Source organism: Vidua chalybeata, chromosome 3 (genome assembly GCF_026979565.1).
Source record: "Vidua chalybeata isolate OUT-0048 chromosome 3, bVidCha1 merged haplotype, whole genome shotgun sequence".
Classification (NCBI taxonomy): Eukaryota; Metazoa; Chordata; class Aves; order Passeriformes; family Viduidae; genus Vidua; species Vidua chalybeata.
Genome location: NC_071532.1, coordinates 49381974 through 49403021, shown reverse-complemented (window position 1 = coordinate 49403021; position 21048 = coordinate 49381974). Strand labels below are relative to the sequence as shown.

General features: G+C 39.1%; 1 protein-coding gene across 7 annotated transcripts in view; it reads right to left on the bottom strand.

The window, feature by feature from the left end:
• The window catches only part of LOC128784985 (uncharacterized), a 30364-nt gene extending 12723 nt beyond the window's left edge, over positions 1–17641 (bottom strand). For 3 of the 7 annotated variants that reach the window (XR_008429714.1, XM_053936985.1, XM_053936990.1), the window contains exons 1-9: positions 17596–17641; positions 13811–14037; positions 10566–10685; positions 9510–9629; positions 8286–8405; positions 3855–3977; positions 2751–2833; positions 1341–1466; positions 477–525 (exon numbers count right to left, since the gene is read on the bottom strand). Coding sequence is in view for 6 of the 7 variants with exons in the window: in XM_053936985.1 (XP_053792960.1) it covers positions 477–525; positions 1341–1466; positions 2751–2833; positions 3855–3977; positions 8286–8405; positions 9510–9629; positions 10566–10685; positions 13811–14036 (967 nt within the window). In the remaining variant the exon portion in view is untranslated. Of the gene's footprint in view, positions 1–476; positions 526–1340; positions 1467–2750; positions 2834–3854; positions 3978–8285; positions 8406–9509; positions 9630–10565; positions 10686–13810; positions 14236–15183; positions 15861–17595 lie in introns of those variants that run through there. The other 4 variants (XM_053936989.1, XM_053936988.1, XM_053936986.1 and 1 more) reach the window with 4 other exon arrangements.
• Between the last annotated feature and the right edge of the window lie 3407 nt (positions 17642–21048).

The window sequence follows — 21048 nt, the reverse complement described above, 5'->3', positions numbered from 1 at the left end:
GTCCTCTGCCACTATCTCCTGAATATGTCATAGAAATGAATCTTGGACATTTAATAGGGTTTTTTTGGAGGATGACAAATGCATGGGAGAAAATTACATTTAATGATAGACAGAATCATGCCTTGGAGAAGACAGGTGCCCACTCAAGAAGCAATTTCAGGAGACATTCTGTCCTAATTGGGTTTAATGCTTAGGAAACTTAGAAAGAAGGAAAGCTTAGCAACTCACTAAGGTTCTGTGCATAAGCACACCTCTGCTGCCTTTCTCACTTTCTCCAGATACTCCCCTTGCTACTTGGGAGCTCTAAAACAGATTTAGTTAGGATATACACTGCACCTTCCTCTTCCCTTAACATCCAGTTAAAATGTAGAAAATGTCTCTTTGCTTTGATAGGAAAGGTTCCCAGCCCACTCTGCTCACTCTGAAAGGCAGAGAGAGAAATAGTGTGGTTTCTTTATCTTCAAGACATTGCTTACCACTGGTAGCCAAATTTCTTAGGCAAACACATGCCTGGCTTGAAACCTGCTTGTGCCAAAGAGGAAAACAAAAAATTTAAAAATCAGAGAGAGGAGGAAAAAAAGCAGTTTCAGTAATGCATGTTCTTGCCTATTGCACACAAAATAAGACAACACTAGCAAGCTCTTACATTATCTTCAAGAATAAATTTTGGGTTTTTTTTCAAAGTTTTGATGAAATTTTTTTCAACCTCCTATTATCAGTCATCCTATTGTTGAAGACGAATGGCGTTCCGATATTGGCTTTATTTTATAACATCTGATAAGTTATAAGAAAATGAAGGGAAAGAAATTGTCCCATTTGCTTTGCCTTTTTTTTACCTCCCTTCTACACAGAATTTCAAGTTCCACCAGGAACTGTGGTTTCTTGAAGTTTCTTTGATGTGGCTTCCAACAAAGCAAAAATTTTGAGATGTCATCCTCAAAGCCATACAGTAAAAGTTCCAGATACCAAAGAGAAAAAAAAAGTAGCACAACAGATGTGTCAGACAACTTCTGTCACAGCCACAATGATCAAAGACAGAGCCTGGACAGGGCACTTCTCACATGATGTTTCAAGTTAATAGCATACAGACTATCCTAGTCTAAAGGAAGTGTCCGGGGCTGTAGAACAACTTTAACAATTTCCCTTTGCTTTCTTCACATATTGACCTTGTAGAACCCATGTATTTTCTATTATAGGTGTCTTTTCTCCTGGGAAAGATGCTGCATAGGTTACCTGTACAGTAGATGAACAGAGTGATGTGAGGCTGAAACTGGAAGCCCAAGTCCATAGCTCTACTTGGATGCTTAAGCCTTTTCACAAAAAGAAAGCTACAGCTTTACCTTGTCCACAGAAGAGGATAGGAGACAGATCAGTTTCCTCAGCAGGAATCTGTCACTGGGTCTCAGCAAGGCTTTGTGGTGCTGAACATTGGCTGCCATGTTGCTCAGGGCAGCGCAGCTGTAATACTGTGAAGAACCAAGAAAAAATGTAGAGAGAGGTCAGAGTGGTGACACACTGAAGAGAATACAAATAAATTGGAGAAATGCTCAGATTCCAAACCAATGGAAATAAAATGCTTTTTCATCTTCAGGGTGCTTATGGGGTTGACACAACATGCTGTAGCTGCTACAGCAATCCTGCTGGGGCGTTGTACATTCTTTAGGACCCTGGCTGTTTGGGAATGTGCTCTGCTGCTGCAATGACATTGTTGCTGGCATCTAAGTTAAGTCATCTGTATCTACTGTATTATATGTTTACATTGATTTACTCAAGCTGGATGTAGCTATTGCCCTAGCATGCCAAGAGATAATTTCCAAAGGATCTAACCATTAACGCTAGGGAGGATTACACATACAAAAGTATCTATTACTAGGGAGGTATAATTAGAAGAAACAGGTTGCGCTACAGAGATGGAAATTTTAAGATGAATCTCAGAGAAATCTAAAAATGCTGGAACAGTTTGCAGAAAGCAATTCCAGAGGGTCCATCCCTTCAGGCATCTAAAAAAAACCTGAGTAGAGATAATTAAACTGTTGGGGCAAAAGTTCTGTACTACTCAAAGGACTGAACAAACAAACTAGCAGAGTGTAAGTTGTACAACTCTGATTCATAGTTTATTTATCAACATACTTCTGCACTAAGATGAGCTCTCTACTGAGTGTGCAGAATCACAAACAGGTGTCTGTGATAGGCATAAAATAGGATGCTTTACAGATATTTACAACAAGAAAAAGATATTTTCAAATTGTCTTCTCAGAATACTTAGTAACATTGCTTAGAGTGGATGATCAAATTTAGGATACAAAAAAAAAACCCAAACAACCAAAAAAAGAACCCAACAACAACCAAAAAAAAAAAAAAAACACCAAAAAAACCCAAAAAAAACCCCAAAAAAAAACCAAAACAAAACAAAACAAAAAAACCCAAGGGAAGAGACCTATCTGCATCATGTCTGATGATCTGAAAAACACAAGAAGGTAGCCACATAACAACCCTGTGCATGCATCAATGCATGCTGGCAGGAGAAGTTTTGCATCATAAACTTTCTCCGGTGCAGTGAGACAAATTGGGTCTTCTAATATATATTATGTGACTGAGCTGAGTTTCACCAAGATGCTCTCCCATGTTTCTCCACTTCACTAGAGAAACCGTTCCTCCTCTTCCCCCTTTTCATTTTTGCTTACTGAGGTTTGTGCTCTCCTTACAGTCACCATGGTCCTGTTTTAAAATCTGACCTATTTTAGTCATACCTGGACTTCTGAGTCAGGAGATTCCAGCAGAAAGGCAAGAACTGGTAGGGCTCCTTCCTTGCATAGGACTTGTTGGATTTTCTCTGCCATTAAAAAGAAAAAGTGTCTTCCTCCTTCCCTCTCTCTCATCTGGAGGCACCATTCAAAACAGATGTGCACAGTTCTTGGGTTCTAAAGAGTGCTGATGTTGTCCAAATATATAGCAGTCAGTGTGACTGGAGAGTATACAATTTAGAGCTTGTGTAATGCAGCAGTATGCAGATATTTTAGCAAAAAGACTAGCAGGCTGTCTAATTAAGCTTTTGATGGCTTTATGCTAAAAACTGCTCTGAGAATCTGAATTGCTGGAGAAGCTGAAAAGCCTCAGGTATGATCTTCACTTTCATTTCTGTGTTTTAAAAACAATTTAAAATATTCTGAATAATACCAGAAATGTAATAGCCAACTGTATAAGTTCTTGTCAACTGTTTCCTTCCACAACACAGAGTTCAGAGATGTTACTCGTGACTTTATCGTTTAGCTCTGTGGAATAATGGTATCATCTTGGCAAGTGAAATTTAAACTGGTTTGTTTCAGAGTTAATTATGGTAGTCTACATATAATTGCAGAGGACCAAGTACTGCTTTTGATAAAGCTGTTGGCAGATATTCCAGGAGCCTTTAATGTCTGACCTGTGATAGTTATACTTAGCATATTCCAGCACTGAGTTAGTCAGAACAAGCAAAAAGCTCCTAAAGCTCAACTTTGTTGGATAAGCTCCTGAGATTGCTTTAAATTACACCAAATGTCCTGCTAATTTTTTAGACCAAATTATTTCTTTAACAAATGGCTATTTTTTTCTATTTCTTTGACTGATTGTTTAAATATTCATACACTAGCCCCTAGGATTTGAAAATCAAGCTTTTTTGTTTTGCTACTAGGCAAAAAAGGGCCTGTATCAGCTCAACTTAAATCATCAACCTGCGGTACCAACATGAATGCCATATGCAGAGGAAATAACTTGTTGCTCAGATATGCTTTTATTCTTGCCTTAACCTTTAGTATTATTTTTCTATCAGTGAGTTTTCTTTTGGCAATTTAGGTAAACCATTAGTCCAAAAGTACCTGATTGTGTGAGGTTCAGAATAGCACCAACTGCGTTTTGTTGGACTCTGGGATCATAGGAATTGGCAAGAGACAGTAGGGGTGTAACTCCTCTAGCAGCACCAATAGCCTCTCGGTTGGACTCTGGAGAAAAGAATCAGAGAAAGAAAGGAATATTTACTGCCATCTTACTGCGAGCCACAAGCAGGACGACCAGCGGGACTATCCCTTGGTGTTCCCTTCTCTGATTTCTCTTCATGCTCTTAAAAATTCTGAGAGCTTAACAGGAAGGAAACCAACTCATGACTTCTGTATTAGCCATAAATCACAGCTGGTTCAATGCTTTTGGTTTGTGACTAGGATAATTAAAATATCCTTAAGACCCTCTAAACAGGTTAACAGAGTGTCATACTTGCTTCATACCCTTGGTATTTCTGATCAACCTATACACAGTGTGATAACCAAAAACTACATCACTAACTGCAGGTAAGGTTTAATTAATTTAGTAGGGTATATTCAGGGCCAATTTCTTTCTTGGAATGAAAGTTTCTAAAGACAGAATTTGATTTAACCACTGGAATTTGAAAAGATGATGTTTTTTTGAAGTGGCGGTGATTCCGTGTGCGGCAATGTATTAAGTTGTACAGTTGTATTCAACATCCTGGAGTACAAGGAGAACTCAAAAAAGGTCTGCACAATCCCTTAGGACTCTTAGATGAAAAACTGGTAAAAAAATAAAAACTATAATACTTAATTCTGTAAAACTAACATTATTTATACACAGTTTAAACAATGGCCAGTCTGTGGAAGTTTGCTGAGAGAAACATGAAGCAGACAGAGCAAAAAAAAATAAAGGTATTTGGATGAGATCAAGTCTTCAGTTGCTAACTAACTTGGAGAGTTATGAGAACAAAGCTGCTAGTTTTATACCTAAAGTCTATATAGTGGGGAACTGACATACACAGATTAGCCAGGATATTTATTCAAATATAGTTCAGAGAGTTATCAGTTTAATATTCCAGGGCAAGTAATTTTCTGTCTTCCTCTGACTATATACTCAAGTAAATAACTTTTATTCTGAAAAAAAAATTGAGAAAAATAATTGTTCTGGTAAGAGTAATCTATTTAAAATAGCTTTTCCATGTGGGAAGCTATTATTCTGGTGAAATATTCTAGTCCCTTTCATAGCCAAGCCCTTCTCTAATCTAATCTGCCTACATACCATTCTTTTGTTTCCCTCAGTAGAAGCAGAAAGTCTTTTGTATGGCTCCAAGTGGTGTGATGCAAACTACTCAGGTGAATTAAAAAGAGAAGTAAAAATATTAGGAAAGAATTTAGATATCATTGGTTTCCTTATTCTTGTACACAATATACTCCATGAATGTTTGTGAATGTGGAAAAGAACCTCACAGTTGAGAAAAGGAATTATGAACATTTGGACAAAACTTGGGCAAATTCTTTATTCTATCAGATATTGTGCCTGAACACTTGTTTTGCCAGTTTATGATGACAGACTGGATGGGGAAATCTGTCTCACCAAGATGTGTAACTGTATTGCCATCTCTGTAAGAGATGTGGCAGGCTAGATCATGTTTCTCTCCTGGACCACCTGTTTATCTTAAAAAATGCAGTCCCTCCACTGATACCACTGCAACCACTGACTCCCCTTGGAATGGTTGGAGAAGGAAGCCATGTGTTTGAGATGCTACTCTAAAGTGGAGAAATCAACAACATCTACTCAAGCTGTGTTTGAATAACTCACTAATTTATAAATTCTTTCTTTTCACTCTCTGACACTTGTGTGCTTAAAAATTCCCATCAGAACTTTGAATATGCTTTACACTCAGTGCATCCTCCTTGTTTTAGCTTAAAGCAGATGTTCAGGCCCCCCTAAACCCCCAACATGTGAACATTTAGTTCTGCTCTGAAGTACTCTGAGTTCTTATTTCAGAACTGATCACTTTCACTGATTGAAAAGCTGCAGATAATTGCAACTACGCATGTGTCCTTTTGCTGCGTGGACAAATGCTGGTGTTGGAACAAACTAACCTTCAAATATTTTTCATCTGAATGGGTTAGTTTGTTCTTATTTTCAGCTCCCTATTGCAGCAGGGAGACAATCCAGTTTACACATGACCTGCAGTAACACTGCTAAACAGTTCACTCTGTACATAGTCTTGCATGCTTGTTGCAACAGAATTAAGACCATTCTTAGATGCAGAATTTTAGTCACCTGAAAGCCATCTAAGGATCTTCCTCATTTGGTTGTGCTTCAATATTTATCTTTTTTGCATAAATTGTCTTTTTGAAGGATATGACTGAACAGGATACTTTTCTCAAGCATACACTTAAAAATATCAGATTCTGTGAGTTAAAATTAAAATAACCCCTGGAGAATTGCCTCTTGCTTTAGTCTCATTGCTGTGATATCTAAATATAGTCTGAAAAACAAATAAATGGATCCAGCCCATTTAAACTCTAGTTAAACTGGGACAGAGATCCTCAACACTGATCAAATACCAGGCAGCAACCCAGCCTATGCAGTACTGCCTACCTTTATGTACAGCTTTGAAAGCTCTCTGAGCGCTTATCTTGGAGTATGTGTGCTCAGAAGGACATTGGCGCTTAAGGGAGTGTGCAAAGGCATTAGAAGACCACAGGGAATGAAGGTAGCCTGGATCTGCAGTAGCTGAGGGTTCCCTATATTCCAGGTTAGATATCTAGAAGGGTAAGAGTGACTTCAGGACTAAGTAACATCCTTAAGGTGCCCAAACAAATCACTTACTCTGTGGACTGTTCAAAACAGGTGAAGGGACATCTCTCTGTAATTTTTAGGGGCTTAACTCCACTGACCCTACACAACGAAAGTCCTTCTAGAGCCAAGTACCTAAAAGTTTAGTGGTGCCATGCCTAATTAAGACATTTAAATGAGGCAATTTGCAGTCCACACAAAGTAATGTAGTATGTAGAATTCTTAACCTGACAATAATATAAAATGCTTAAAAATAAGCTCCTATGGGAAAAGTATTTAAAAACCTGAAAATAAAACAAAGAGGTAGGATAAAATGCAAATCAGCACTTTAATCTGGTTGGATCCTGCTTATCCCCTCCTCCTTTGCAACATAAATACTTAAATGGCAAATTAACACTTTCATCATGCTTCCCTCAGCCTTCAGGGACGTCAGACTGCACATTCCCATGCTGGAGAAGGAAGCTGGCTACAGGAAGGGAAACAAATGTGAAAACATGGCTTTTCTACAGACTTGTACACAATTTGTACTGGAGAACTACAAGTTTGCAAAAGGTAGAGTAAGACATGATAACCTTTCTTTGGGTAACTGTGGCTGAACTTACCTGTCTGGATACCAGGAAAATATTAATATCATTATATGAGATATTCATAGTTAAGCTGATGGTGACAAATGCAAGCAGTACATGATGGATAAAAAACTGACGGAAAGCAAACTGGCAGCAAGTTTTGCTGAATGGAAATGACCACCTGGGAACAGGCTACAAATGGAATTCCATGAGGGCTAGTCTGTATTTGCTTTGAACCAGAGACTTGAAACAAAGATGTGAATGTAGAACTGTCAATGCAGTGGAGGACCGGAATATCTTACAAATAACAGACAAGTTAGAATACTGAAGCAATGGAAACAGATTGAAACCTGTACAAAATGCAGGGATGTGCACTTGGAAACATTTGTGATATAGAGCCTTGATTACTTGGTGTCTGCTGGAAATAGCAGCAGAGGAGGAGCAAGACTAAGTGATTAAATCAGCTGTAGGATGACAGCATCACCATGGCACAATCACCAAACCTGCAAGTGTTACCATGAGATGTACCACAAAACATATTTCCCTATGTGCCACAATAAATGGCACAGGTGAGACCCCAGCTGAAGTACTGCACATTTCTGGTGACTTCTCTTTCAGAAGAGATGAATCCAAACTGGAATTCTTGCAGCATTTATCTATATCTTGGCAATGTAACAATGCCTGAGGCCTGTGGTATCATGATACGGCACATGCAAACCCTATGTTCCATTCTGGAACATATCATTTACACCCGGAAGGACTCTGAAGATGATTGGAGAATCTCACTTACAAGAGGAGTCTTAAAAGACCTTGGCTTTCTCAGTCTAGTAAAATGAAGGAACCTCATCAGCATGGACATCAGAGAGACAGAGCTCCTGAAGCAAAAGCCAATGTAGACATTAATTAAGATAAGCCACTCATGAATACATTTAGGCTGAAAATCAGAAAAAGGTTTGTAATCATAAGAACACAAAAGGCAGAAACACTGAGAAAAATAACTGGAATGTCAGGAGGTTGAATTTATGATGTGGGAATACCAAAACTTGTTGTTGCAAATAGGTTGTTTCATCTTAAAATATGATGAAAGAGTTGAATGAATTCACAGCAGAGGATAAGGGCAAAGAGAACACTCACCTGAAACTGCCAAAGTCATGATGCAAGCGCAGGAATTACACTGGACAGTGGGATCCTCTGATTCAAGCAGATCCAGAATTGGCTCAAGTAAACCCATACGGACAATTAATTCTTTGTCAACTATTCAAAAATTCAAGAAAAAAATGGACAAATAAAAAAGTAAGCAGTTTGTGATTTAGTGGAAAGAATATATCATCCATTGACTGCTTTGGAGATCTACATTATGATTATACAAAATAGACCTAAGATAGAAACAGCCGGAAAGCCACTCACAGTTCCTAGCTGGGTTTGCTTAATTCTCCTTCAGATGCATGAAAGAATGTAACAGATGTTTAGAGGTGTTAGGCCAGAAGGTCCCAAATCAGGTTAATTTTGGCAAGAGCAACTGCAGCTTTCCAATAGGTTCACAACTTACTCAGCAACTCCCCCACCCTTTCTTTTTCTTCTGAGGTCTACCCTTTAAATATTATTTTTTCTTTGTAAATAGTGACATGATATTATTTGCAGCAAAATCCTTAAAATAAGAAAGCAAGAAGAAAGCCAGCTTCGCTGAAGACTGACCCTGTCTTCTGCTATTATGGGACTGGAGGATGGAATTCTTGTGGCCTGGATGCCGAGGAGTGCAGTAGTAGATGCAACAAGGACTTTGTTGATGAGGTGTGGCATGTTCACGCCTGGTCTATCAACATAAACTTTATTGGGAAGTTATTCTTCTGCATCTCTGAGATTCTATCTCAAGGCTATTTTCCCCTTTAATTAAAGAAGCAAGTGAATTATACTAAGTATTTAAACTCTTTTTTTTTTCCCTCTGCAAGCAATTTAAGACTAAGGTCCAGTTCATAAATAACCAGAAAATGAGCACTGTCTCATACACAGAGTTTATTTCTATTAGCTGTATCCGTTGTTTGAAAGGAAAAATGTCTGTAGATCTAAGAATGAGACTAGAATTCCCACACTGGCCTGGAAATAATTTATCAGCCTTTGCACACAGTTCCAAAGTGTGTGTCCAATTCTTGTCACATTATATAATCTAGCTGGAGGGATTTGATCTATCTTGGTGCTACCAGAAGCTACGTATCATGCAGTCAGAATCAGACTCACACTTGTCCTATCAGGAACACACAAAAAGGAACCTAGATTTGTGTAAAAGTGCCCTCCTTCTGTCTGAGTCTGGCTGAACAGACACTTCTTCACCTGAAGGGAGATGTGTCATTAATTACTCACTATTTCCTTCTAGCAGGAAGTTGACAAGGGACAAGGAAGACATCTGCTGCACCTCCAGGTCAGCAGAACGTAGTAAGGCATAGAAGGGTTCCAAATGCTCCACAGGGAGTGGGATGTTCACTGCAAGAGTGAGAAGAAATATTCATGAGTCCCATTGTTCATCACAGTCACATTTTTCCCTTGATGGACTTAAGCCTGAGGCGCACCCATAGACAGGCTGAGTGGTATTCACCTTCTTTAAAATTCCACTGCTACTAGCAAACAGGACAAGTTTCCTGAAGAGGTTTTGAATAACCAGGTACTTCAAAAAAAATCATGGGAAGGGAAGCAGTGTGCCTTGCTACCAAACAAGTCATTCTGCCTCACAGCAGGCCCTTGCGTTGTGGCTACCAGCACTTTTTATCCAGCAAATAATACATGGGATAAAGCTATCATCCAAGTGACAGAATAATTTCTCTGAAGCAAAATGAAAATAAACAAATAAAGTGCAACCTGCTTGTTGCTAGTATTTTTACCTTTTTATAGAATTCAAACTCTTGCTGATATTCTATTTTAGGGATATCTAGGCTGGCTCCTAACTATTAACAAACTACCTCAAGAGCCAAGTGCTCCCAGAGAATATTTGGAACAAAGAAGAATGTGTCCTTCATAAATTTTCACTACAATCTATCTTCTGGAGCTTTGTCCTCTTTTGTATATAATTTATAACATTAACTGGTCACTATGTCCATTTCCTTTCACCATATTTTGACTGTGTTGCTTTCAGGAGATTCAGTATAGACTAACTTTAAATACTTTGGGTTCTGCAGAGTTTCACGTAAGTATAACAACTTCATAAGTCTTTTATAATCTCCTTACAGCAAAACCCAGAACTGACTCTGCCTATGTGGCAATGACAGTTTTCTATCTTCCTTGGCAAAAAACATGGCATGAAAGGAAAAAAAAAAAAAAAAACAAACCACTTACTTAATGAATCAAAAGGAGTTTCACTGTTTGAAATAATATTTTTATTTATAATTACATGAACATTTTCTAATGCTTACTGAGATAACTTACTGTGCTGACTCATATGCAAGTAATAGAGGGCAGCCGACTGCTGTAAACCTTGGTTTTCTGAAAAGGATAAGGTCCTCAAGGCTTCCAGAGGGTCCTTTCCCAGTGGAGACATTTCAAAATCTAAAGATGCAAAATTACAGCACAGGCTCAGTTACATCTGTAAAGGGTTAGTTTACAAAAAGAAAATTTAAAGCCAACCAAACACATAAGGATTTTTGTACTGCAACAACTCCATAATGCCCATCTATCTTTATTCATGTTTCCATGAGCAGAAGCAATAGATTAAGTGGGAATAACCTGTCCTTGGCAATGTCTCTTGTAAAGCTCACAAAGCTAGTGACTGGAAACAAGATAAATTATAACCTTTAGACACTTTTATGTTATCTAATATAAATGTAGGTGTTCTTGTTCTCCACAAAAATCTTTATCTTTTTCTGAATCTTTGTTAAGTAAGAGTATATATTTCTAATTTATTTTGTATTTCTATATATATTTATAAGTATAGAAAGGGTATATATTTCTAATTTACCATATCTGAAGTTCACTGTGTTTCCTGTCCTGGGATTTAAAGGAATAGCAACACGGACTGCAGACAGGCTTGCCTCAGGCTTAAATTTCTAGCATGAGTCTACCTGCTCTTGAGTATGATAGCTCCCCTATGAATACACCAGATGTTCAACAACAGTCATCAAGCAATAGCAGTCATGCATGACTTCTGTAAGTCACCATAATATAATATAATATAATATAATATAATATAATATAATATAATATAATATAATATAATATAATATGCGGAATGGAGCAGCAGAGAGGAAAAGGGACACTGAATGAATGAACCAAGTTAAAAAGGTAATGTATGATTGATCAACTGGTGGAGCACACAATTATAAGATATATTTTCAGGCAATAGATTAAAGCTGTGTAATAATGATTGAAATATCTCTGTCAAAAATATCTAGCTACTTTACCTCCCATGGGACAAAGAAATGTGAGGGATGTGAGGGGCATGAGCTTTCATGCCTCACTGCAAAACACAGACAATATCTCAAGCCATTAGAAGCTGCTGACATGTCAAGACCAGCAAACTCCTACCCTCAGGATTAGGTAGGTGAGCTTCACAGAACTGCTTCATATAAAGATCATTTTTAAAAATAATTAGTAGTATACACAAAGGGAAGGACTTGCCTGTGTGTGCAAGTTTTTAGACAAAAAACCCTAAAGAAATCTCTTCATGTGGTTTAATTCTGTTCCTTTCACTGTCTGAACCTGAATCTATCTGATTTTTCTGTATGTGGTTTGGTTTGGGAGAGTGATAAAGCTGAAACCACTCAAAATCTTCACCTGCTTAAAATATCAAAATTTGCTGCCCTGGCTAACAGATGAGTGGTGATCAACCATGAAGTCTTTCCTTGCACCCAAATTGTCCAAACACTGTCTTTTTGCTTATTATATTTTGTTTGCTTATTATATTTTGTTTATATTTATTATATTTTGTTTATTATATTTTGTTTTGAGGATAGGCTTGTTCCCTCTTGGAATAAAATACACAGGTGAGTGTTAAAGTAAGAGGGATGTGTCTTGGTTCTCTTTGTGAGGCTTCCTTGCCTCCATTTGTCTAGTCAGTAAGATTTGACTATCCAGAGAACCAGAACCTTGGTTCTGCTTCCTGGGTGCTGTATGTGTCCTGTCATGGGCAGTGGGACCTCCCTGAAAACCCTCATTGTCATCTGTGTGCTTCTGTCAGAGAAGCTCTAGGTTTCCTGCTGCTGTACCACAGCTCCGATGGATCCAAGACAGACCAGACTTTTGAAGACTGATCTCAGAGATTAAAGGATCTCTCAAGAAAACACACACTTAGTCTTTTCAGGGAGCATCAGTGGCTGCTACAAGGGGCCATTCTGGCATCCCCTTCATTACATCTTATCCATCAGCTGTGTGGGGATACTGCCAAGACAGTCTCCTATAGAGTCAGGAGCACGCTAGACTTTGGAAGAGAAGGTTCAGCCCTGGAAGATCTCCACTGTATAACAAGCTGAAAGATCTGTCCCATTTCTGGATATGAATGTCAGGATTTAAATCAGTGCCAAAGGTGCAAAAATCAGTGAACCTTATCAGCAGCACAGGACTCACTACATTCGCTGGATAATGGCACCAGCTAATACCAACTGAGGCTAATCCACACACGTTCCCAACAACCAGAGTCAAGCAATTATTCCAAATCTGTTCCATTTCAACAGATCATTGAAACGACAGATCATTTCAAACAGCATTAACCATGTCACATCAAGGAAGATTGTCTCTCCTGGTTCCCCTTACAAGATTGTTTCATGTTCTCAAAAAGACAAGTAAATGAATAGTAGTTCCACACCCTTCACACAAATGAAAGTAGGGGACTATGCAATTTTGTGTAGTAGCTTTAAACCAAAACTGTTAAACATAACGTATACCAAATTAGTTGTGAGACAAAGCAAAACCAAACAATCAATGACCCCTTTATCTTGAGATAAGGACTATTTTTAGATTGGACAACCAACAAAATACACTCATTCAAGATGACTGCAGAAGTGAAATAAAAAAAAAACAACAAGTTTTCCTATTGATATTGTATCCTAGGACAGGACAAAGAGATAACCTGTAAAGCAAAGGAGATAGATGAAGAGTTATGGATCTCCTTTGATTCAAGGAGAATACCATGGTTGTGATTAATCCTGATGTCTAAAACTTTTGGACAAAAGCACAGTTGCTTGGCATCCTGAGTGCTCAATGAGCTTTGTCTCAGGGTGACTTTGATCTTCTCCATGTATAGCCCAGATATTCCTAACATAAGTCCCAGTGTTCAGCCAACACAACTGTGCACATCACACTGTGATCTGCCAACTCACAGCTCAGCACACACATGGCATTCAGTCTTATCAAAGCCTATGTCCAATTTTGTCAGTTCCTTTTGACTGACTTCAAAAAAGTAACTTTAATTTCTAGAAGGACTCACTTTCATGAAACACATTTACATGGGTTATATATTAACAGTGGTGGCACAGCAAGAAAGTGATTCACCACCTCTACCTAGATCCAACTTGGTGTCCTGTACACAAAGAAAATGCTCTGTAGCTCTGGCCTTTCCTCATCATCACCGAGCTGCTCAATGCCATACCAGAGCAGATCAGCTAGCAATTTGCTTTCAAACGGCAAAATTAATCCCCTTGCTCTTTCACAATCCTTTAGAAAAAGACAAGTCTTCTTACCTGTTTCAATATGCTGCAGAAACTCCTGTGCTGTCACTCTCTCATGAGGCTGTAGGATGGGCTTGTACAGCTGTCCGTTTTTAGAGCTGTTTTGTTTTAAGCAGGAGCATTTGCTTATTAGAGTTAAGCATTCCTTGATGCCTTGCACCAAGTCAGAGGACATCCTCTGAACAAAGCCTGTGAAGTCCCGCAGGAGCTGCATGCACCGTCCACATAGCTGACCCATTCTTGTTCCAACAGCAGCATAAAACAAGAAGAAAAGGAAGGAGATGGAAACAAAAGTTTCTTCTCAGTTTGTCCACTTTTTGCACAAACTTTCCTCCTCACCGTTTGTCCTGTCTTACAGATATTAACACCACACCATGCGCAGTTGCTGTAAGGCAGACAGATTTCTATGTCCAAAAAAATACATTTCACAAGGCTGGTTTCTGCAGATCTCCTAAAGTTCATAAATTATTATTTAAAATGAATGCACTGGAGACACACCTTCCTTTTCACTTGACGAGAAATAAGATAATGACCTAAACACATTTCATAGAGAGCAAATGGAGTTTACGTTATGGAGCATCCACCAAAGCCTGTATGAGACTAGAAAAACTCTGGGCTAAGGGAAAATGCAACCTGTTTTGGTAAGGCAGCTTTCCACATGAAAGGTAGGCACCACCTTGTCTGCATGTGTACAAGCTGCAGCTACCAATTGGAGGAAGATGAAAAAAAAAAAAAAAGCAAGTGAACAGGTTTTTCCAGTTTTTGCAGAAGCACAGATCAGAACAAAGGAGCTGTTGGACAAACAACTCATAACTCAGTCACCTGAGACTTTGAAAATCAGCAAGAATAGAAAACAGAAAAAAAAAAAAAAAAAGACAGTGGCCAAATGAATTTAGCAACATTTTCTTTCTATCAAGCCAGTCCTGATGAGTGGGCTGGATAAGTTAGTAATGGGAGGATGCAAAAATTATCTGCTGTTTTCATGCAGAAAGAGGTAGTAAAAGGCAAATGTTCAGTTCTCCTTTTGCTTAATTCACCAGTCTGGTGCATGTGCCCACCCTTGGCTGAAGAGTTTTACAAATGACCCTGTTTTAATTCTTGCAGCATGAGGTGATATTTTTAATATTGATGATTCCAGTAAAAATTGGTTTGATTCACAGTCACCTTAATTAGGGATCCTATAGGTATGGGTCTGCTGAAAGTTAATCACTTTTACTAACTTCTTATTCACAGATTTGGTGGATTTATTCTGAGGATTACATTTGATACATTTATTGGTAAGTTTTTGCCTCTGTCCTTTAATGAATCTTTATTTTCTAAATAAATAATGTTTGAAAAGCAACCCTTTGTTCTGCACCCATCTCCAAACACTCATGAACACTTACCCAAATCCGTCTGGTCTGTCCAACAACTGCTGTTTTTTCTCTTGATGTAATTTTCTTAATCACAAATACCACGTGTCACAAATAAGCCTACCTACACTGCTAAACCAAAAGATATGATGACATTTCTAATATGTAATGCAATTCATTACAAAGAATTGTGATTTTGATTTTTCTGGCTACTTCCTTGACCAGCTCTGCAAATCCATTGAGTTCTGATCTCTGTCTGGCTTCTTAATGTTATCAAAAGCGGAGCTCATAGGTCTATTTTCTAATCATGTATTCTGGATCCTTTCAGTAGGGGTCTTCTAAAGAATAGGGAACTGATGTGATTGCCAGGTCCTACTTCTGCCACCACATGCTCTTCACCTTTGCTCATCATCTTCCAGCCTTCAGCTTTCATCCTAAAAGCCTGTCACCCATCACAAGCTCCTTCTGTCTCTTGCTCTGTTCTGTCTAATAAACTATAATGTTTAACTGTGAGGTTCTTTTAAAGGTGACTTGAATTGTACTGCACTGAGATGAGAAAACAACAGGACTGTTCCAATGAAACATTTGCAAGTAATGACTGCATTTCTGTAATGCTCTTACTGAGCATTTCAAAATGTACTGCGAACACTAAAACAGCTTTCCAATGCACCTGCAAAGAAGATATTCCCAAAATGGTTTAAAAACAAGTTTCAGAGGTGCCAAGTTCTTGCAACTCTGTTTTAGATAAGTGGGAGTTAAAGAAATGCATGACACCTGAAAATTTTACTATAATTTGCATGAAGGCATAAAACTCAGGTGTCCTGATACAGTTTGATGACTCAGTCAGGCAATTGTTCTTTGATTTGAAACAAATACTTGAAAGCCAGTGTGGAAGGCTGGTTTGTGGATCTTCAAACACACTCTGAAATCACAACAGCTGCTATAAAGATAAGGGTTGAAAATATTATACCTTGATAAGTTTCCTTATTAATTGAATAAAATGTCAGCTTCAAGTTTTCAGAAGAGGAAAAAAATAGTAGTACCATAATAAATGTTAGACTATTTTTGCTTTTATGCTTGTACAGAACATGCTTCAAATAGTAAATGTCCCACACTCAACATCTTGATTTTTGTCTCCAAAAGGAAAAAAAAAAAAACATTCCTTAATACAGTGTTTAAAAAAAAGCCCCTCCAAACCATTTCCATTCAGTTTGTGTGCAAAAGAGACTTCCAAGCAGTAACCTTACTGTGTGAAGGCTCTTTGGAATTCTGTATAAATGCATTTGGAAGTTTAAATCTATTTGCCAAAAAAACAGATGAATTCTGTAGCTAAACAGTATTTTCAACAGAAAGCTTCCACTGGTCCAGCATTTAATCTGGCGTATAGCTTCTCTGCAAATGACAGAAAATACTGCTTTTGGGCACAGTTCCTTAAGCACTTGGCACTCACAGTAGGTACTCAAAAATAGAAAATGTAAAAAAATATACTAAGTAATCTACCATTTTGCTTATGCAGCATACCACTGCTTCAACTGCTTTTTTTAACAGAAATTCTCTTATCCAGTTTGCAATGGTGCATAACTTTTGATTTCTCAAAAGTTGTCTGTCACTGGAGAGATGTACATAACTATTCTTTCTACTCCTCTTTCATACATGACCTAGGGCCTCTTCATGCTATCAGGCCCCCAAACACTCTCAGGCTCTGACATAAATATTCAGGGAAAAAAAGGTCAACTTCATTTGAGATATGGTAGTAAACTTTTAGCTCCTGGGTCTGGATTTTAAAAATACTGTTATCCTTGTGGTTTTAATCAATGGAAAAAGGATTTTTGCAGAGTGTAGGGGAGAGGCAGTGATTGAAAATTTGTGTAGTCATATTTGACTTGTGTGCCAATCAAATAAAAAAAAGGTACTTAAAAAGCAGTAAATTGAAAGAATATACTCACATTACTCAAGAATCCAAAACTCTTAAGAAATTGGACTAATTGAAGTTGCATTTTATAAATTTGTCTCATGTCATTTTTTTTTATTGTAACTTTGTCTTATACACATTTCTTTCATATTCTTCTCTCACCTTCCTGTTCACCGGTGAGAAAAGCACTGTACAGTTTAGAAAGATGCACGATGGCTGTACATTGCTGCTTGTTTAGCAAGATATTTGATTCAAAGTGTTATGAATGAATTCAGTGCATATTTGTTGTGCCCCCATGTTCATTTCAATTGTACCCCCTTGTTATGTCTCCCACTGTGGATGCCTCTCCCTGTTCATTCCAGTTGTGCCCTGGTTGTAATACACCCCCTGTTTGCTGCTTCTATATGTCTCCCCATGTCCCTTCTAACTGTACCCTTGTTGTAATACCCCCCTGGTTGTTATATGCTCCCCCATGTTCACTGGGGTTGCATAATACCCCCCTGTTACCCCTTGTTAAATCCCTTTATTGTTACCCTTATTCAGTCCCTCGGGCATTGCCTTCGCTGCTCCCAAAATGGCGGCCGGAAACAGCCTCGGCAATATGCAAATGAGGTAAAGCAGAACAGAATCCACCAGAAGGGCCTAAAAACACCAAACCAACGTGGAAATTCGAGGAACCAAGGATTAGACCTAGTGGGAAGAGTCCTCCCATGCCATCAATCGAGTTCTGGAGGTCACCACCACCTGAAAGTAGCCAGACCGAGATGAGGACCCTAGTCTACGAGCCACTAATCGTCTTCCTAGGCACGCCCTCGAGGACCATCTCCTCCTCTCCGTCGCCGAAGGGAGCAGCGACGGTGTGTGCGACCCCTCGGGCCCCCACCCAGAGCTGATCACCTAATAAAGGCCTTTTCAAAGGAGCTGGTCTCCTGGCCCTTAATTTACATCAAAAGGGTTGTAGCTTCCCTGAGGCCTAGCAGGTCTTCATTGTCCTCATACCTGCTGTTGAAGCCTCCTCACTTGTACTAATTCAGTACTTTTAAAACTGGATCTATGAAATTTTGTGACTATAAAATAGCAAGAGAACACTATCAACAAATCAAAGGACTAAAGTTCTCAGAATGGACCTACCATTAACAGAATAATAGAATAAAATAAAGAATTTGAGAAAAAAAAAAGATTGGGAAAGAACAATTGTAAACTCTGAGTCTAATGTGTGCAACTTACATTACCACTGAGCTCTTTTATATATATACATATATACACATATGCATATATGGTGTATATGGTACGTGTGTGTGTGTGTGTGTATACAAAATACACACAAAATATATAAAAAATACACGTGTGTACGTGTGTGTGTGTGTTCACTGTTACGAATTCAGGAGTTCAGCTGAACATAAACAGACTACAGTTATTAAAGCAGGGAGGAAGCCAGATGTGAGGACTTGATAGATGCAGATTTGTGAAAATCTGCCAGAGGTTACTTCATTGCATAGCTAGGCAGAGCTTTATGTGCATTCACTGCAATTTCTGTAGATTATAAAGGAAGCTGTTCTCACTGCATCTAATTCCTTGGCTGAGGTATTTGCCCATTCTCCTTCAGAGGGAGAGTGCCATCTACTGAAGCATTCCTTTACACAGCTCCCTTGAGCCTTGTCCACTTACGGATTGACAAAATCCATTCAAAGGGGTTGTAAAACTGAACAAGGTTTTAAAAAGAAAAGCAGCTGCTATAGACGTGAATCTCTGTTGTAAAGCACCAGCTGCATGTAAAGAACCAGGCCAAAGATGGTAAATACAACCACTGATTTGTGCAAGCTTGTGCTCTAGCTTTTGAAGAGACTAAAGACAATTTCACTCTGGGGTTTCTTCATCCCTAATAAATCCTTGGAACCGAGATTACATTACCATTTTGTAACTATTAGGAATGGCATTCCCTGATTGGACAATCCAATTTCACTGCTGACTATCAACCATGGACTTTCCTACCAATTCCTCCTTTCTGTGTTATTGCTCACAAGATGCACAACTAGTCAGCCTACTTACTGAACAGTAAGAACACCTGATAACAGTCACCAAGAGTCTGGCTTGGGCCAGTGATGACACAGTATTATTGTGATGCTTTGTCTTTATGTATTTTCCCATTGTCTTGAGCTTCATATTTCATTGTAAATTTTCTGGACTGCTGCTGTATTCAAATAAAGCAGCTGTTTGTGTCATGCCCAGAGCTACTGTCTCCTATGATAATAATAAGCATATAAATTGAAATATTTTTGGTATTTTTGTTGCTTTGTAGCAAAAGATAGTATCTCTAAAACATCAAAGGCAGCTCAGAAATGCCCATGTACCTTAGAGGTTTGAACAAATTGTATAAAAAGAAAGTTAAATTTTACAAGGTAAATTACCACACAAAGTCATGGAGTCAGAGGAGAGGGAAACCTGTCAGGTTGTGTTTCATGTGAATACCCTTAGAAAACCACTGGTTTGATATATTTCAAAGCACAGGTGCCTGTCGTGATGCCTTTGCTACCAAGGGGCTCCACTGAAGAATCACACAACCCATACTGCAAATGTAGCAAGACAAGGAGTGAACAAAACTTTGAAAGAACTTGCATTATTTGCTATCAGGCAAAAATATTTGAATCACTTTACAATATATTTTCAAAAAGTTTCACATTATAGTTTGTTTTTTCCATCTGGGCACATAGCATGTGTCGTAAACACAACAGAGAACTGAAAGAGTAGAAGCTTTTCTGTCCCAATAAGATACACCCCACGTATCTTATATTGGCTTATGTCCCACAAATCTTTGCTGGTGCCAGTGGGATTGAGCACACCCTCAGCAAGTTTTCCAACAACACCAAATTGAGAGGTGTGGTCAGCACACCGGAAGGAAGGGATGCCATCCAGAGGGACCAGGACAGGCCTGAGGTGGGCCTTTATGAACCTTATGAGGTTCGACAGGCCTGAGGTGGGCCTGTATGAACCTTATGAGGTTCAACAGGGCTGAGTGCAAGGTTCTACTCCTAGATCACGACAATGCCAAGCATGAGCACAGGATGGCAGAGAATGGATTGAGAGCAGCCCTGAGGAGAAGAACTTGGGGGTGCTGATGGATGAGAGGTTAGACATGAGCCAGCAATGAGAGCTCACAGCACACAAAGCCAGTTGTGTTCTAAGCTGCATCCCAAGCAGCGTGGAAGTAGGATGAGACAGGCAATTTTGCCCCTCTGCTCTCTGAGACCCCACCTGCAGTGCTGTGTCCAACTCTGGGGCCCCAACACAACAAGGACATGGACCTGCTCAAGCAAGTCCAGAGGACCAGAGGGCTGGAGCACCTCTTCTGTGAAGGCAGGCTGGGAGAGCTGGGGTAGTTCACTCCAGAGATGAGGGAGCTCTGAGATCGTACAGCAGCCTGCCAGTACCTATGGGTAGGGGGCTACAAGAGGGCCAGAGAGTGACTTTCTACAGGGGCATATAGGGACAGGACAAGAGGCAATGGCTTTAAACTTAAAGAGGATAGATTTAGTTTAGATATTACGAAGAAATTCTTACTGCAGGAGTGGTAAGGCACTGGCACAGGTTACCCAGAGAAGCTGTGGATGCACCAGCTGTGGAACTGCTCAAGGCCAGCTTGGATGGGGTTTTGAGCAACCTAGTCTAGTGGAAGGTGTCCCTGCATGAGCAATTTGCAGAACCATTAAAAAATAGGTGTATTACATGCAGTCAAATCTCAGGACAGTTCTGAAAACCTTATAGGCCCTGGCAAATTGCCTTCTCTCACAGGTTCCTCATCACAGCTCAAAGAGCCTCTTCATTAAAAGTGCCTTATTGTTGGTTACAGCAAAAGCTGTAGCATGTGTGCTGCACTTGAGGTACACATCCGTTACCCCTACCCGTGCAGAAAGGAAAAACCTTAAAAGGAGAGAGGGATTTGTTCCTCTCTAGACCAGACTGTTCATCAGTTAACCACAGTTTTTATT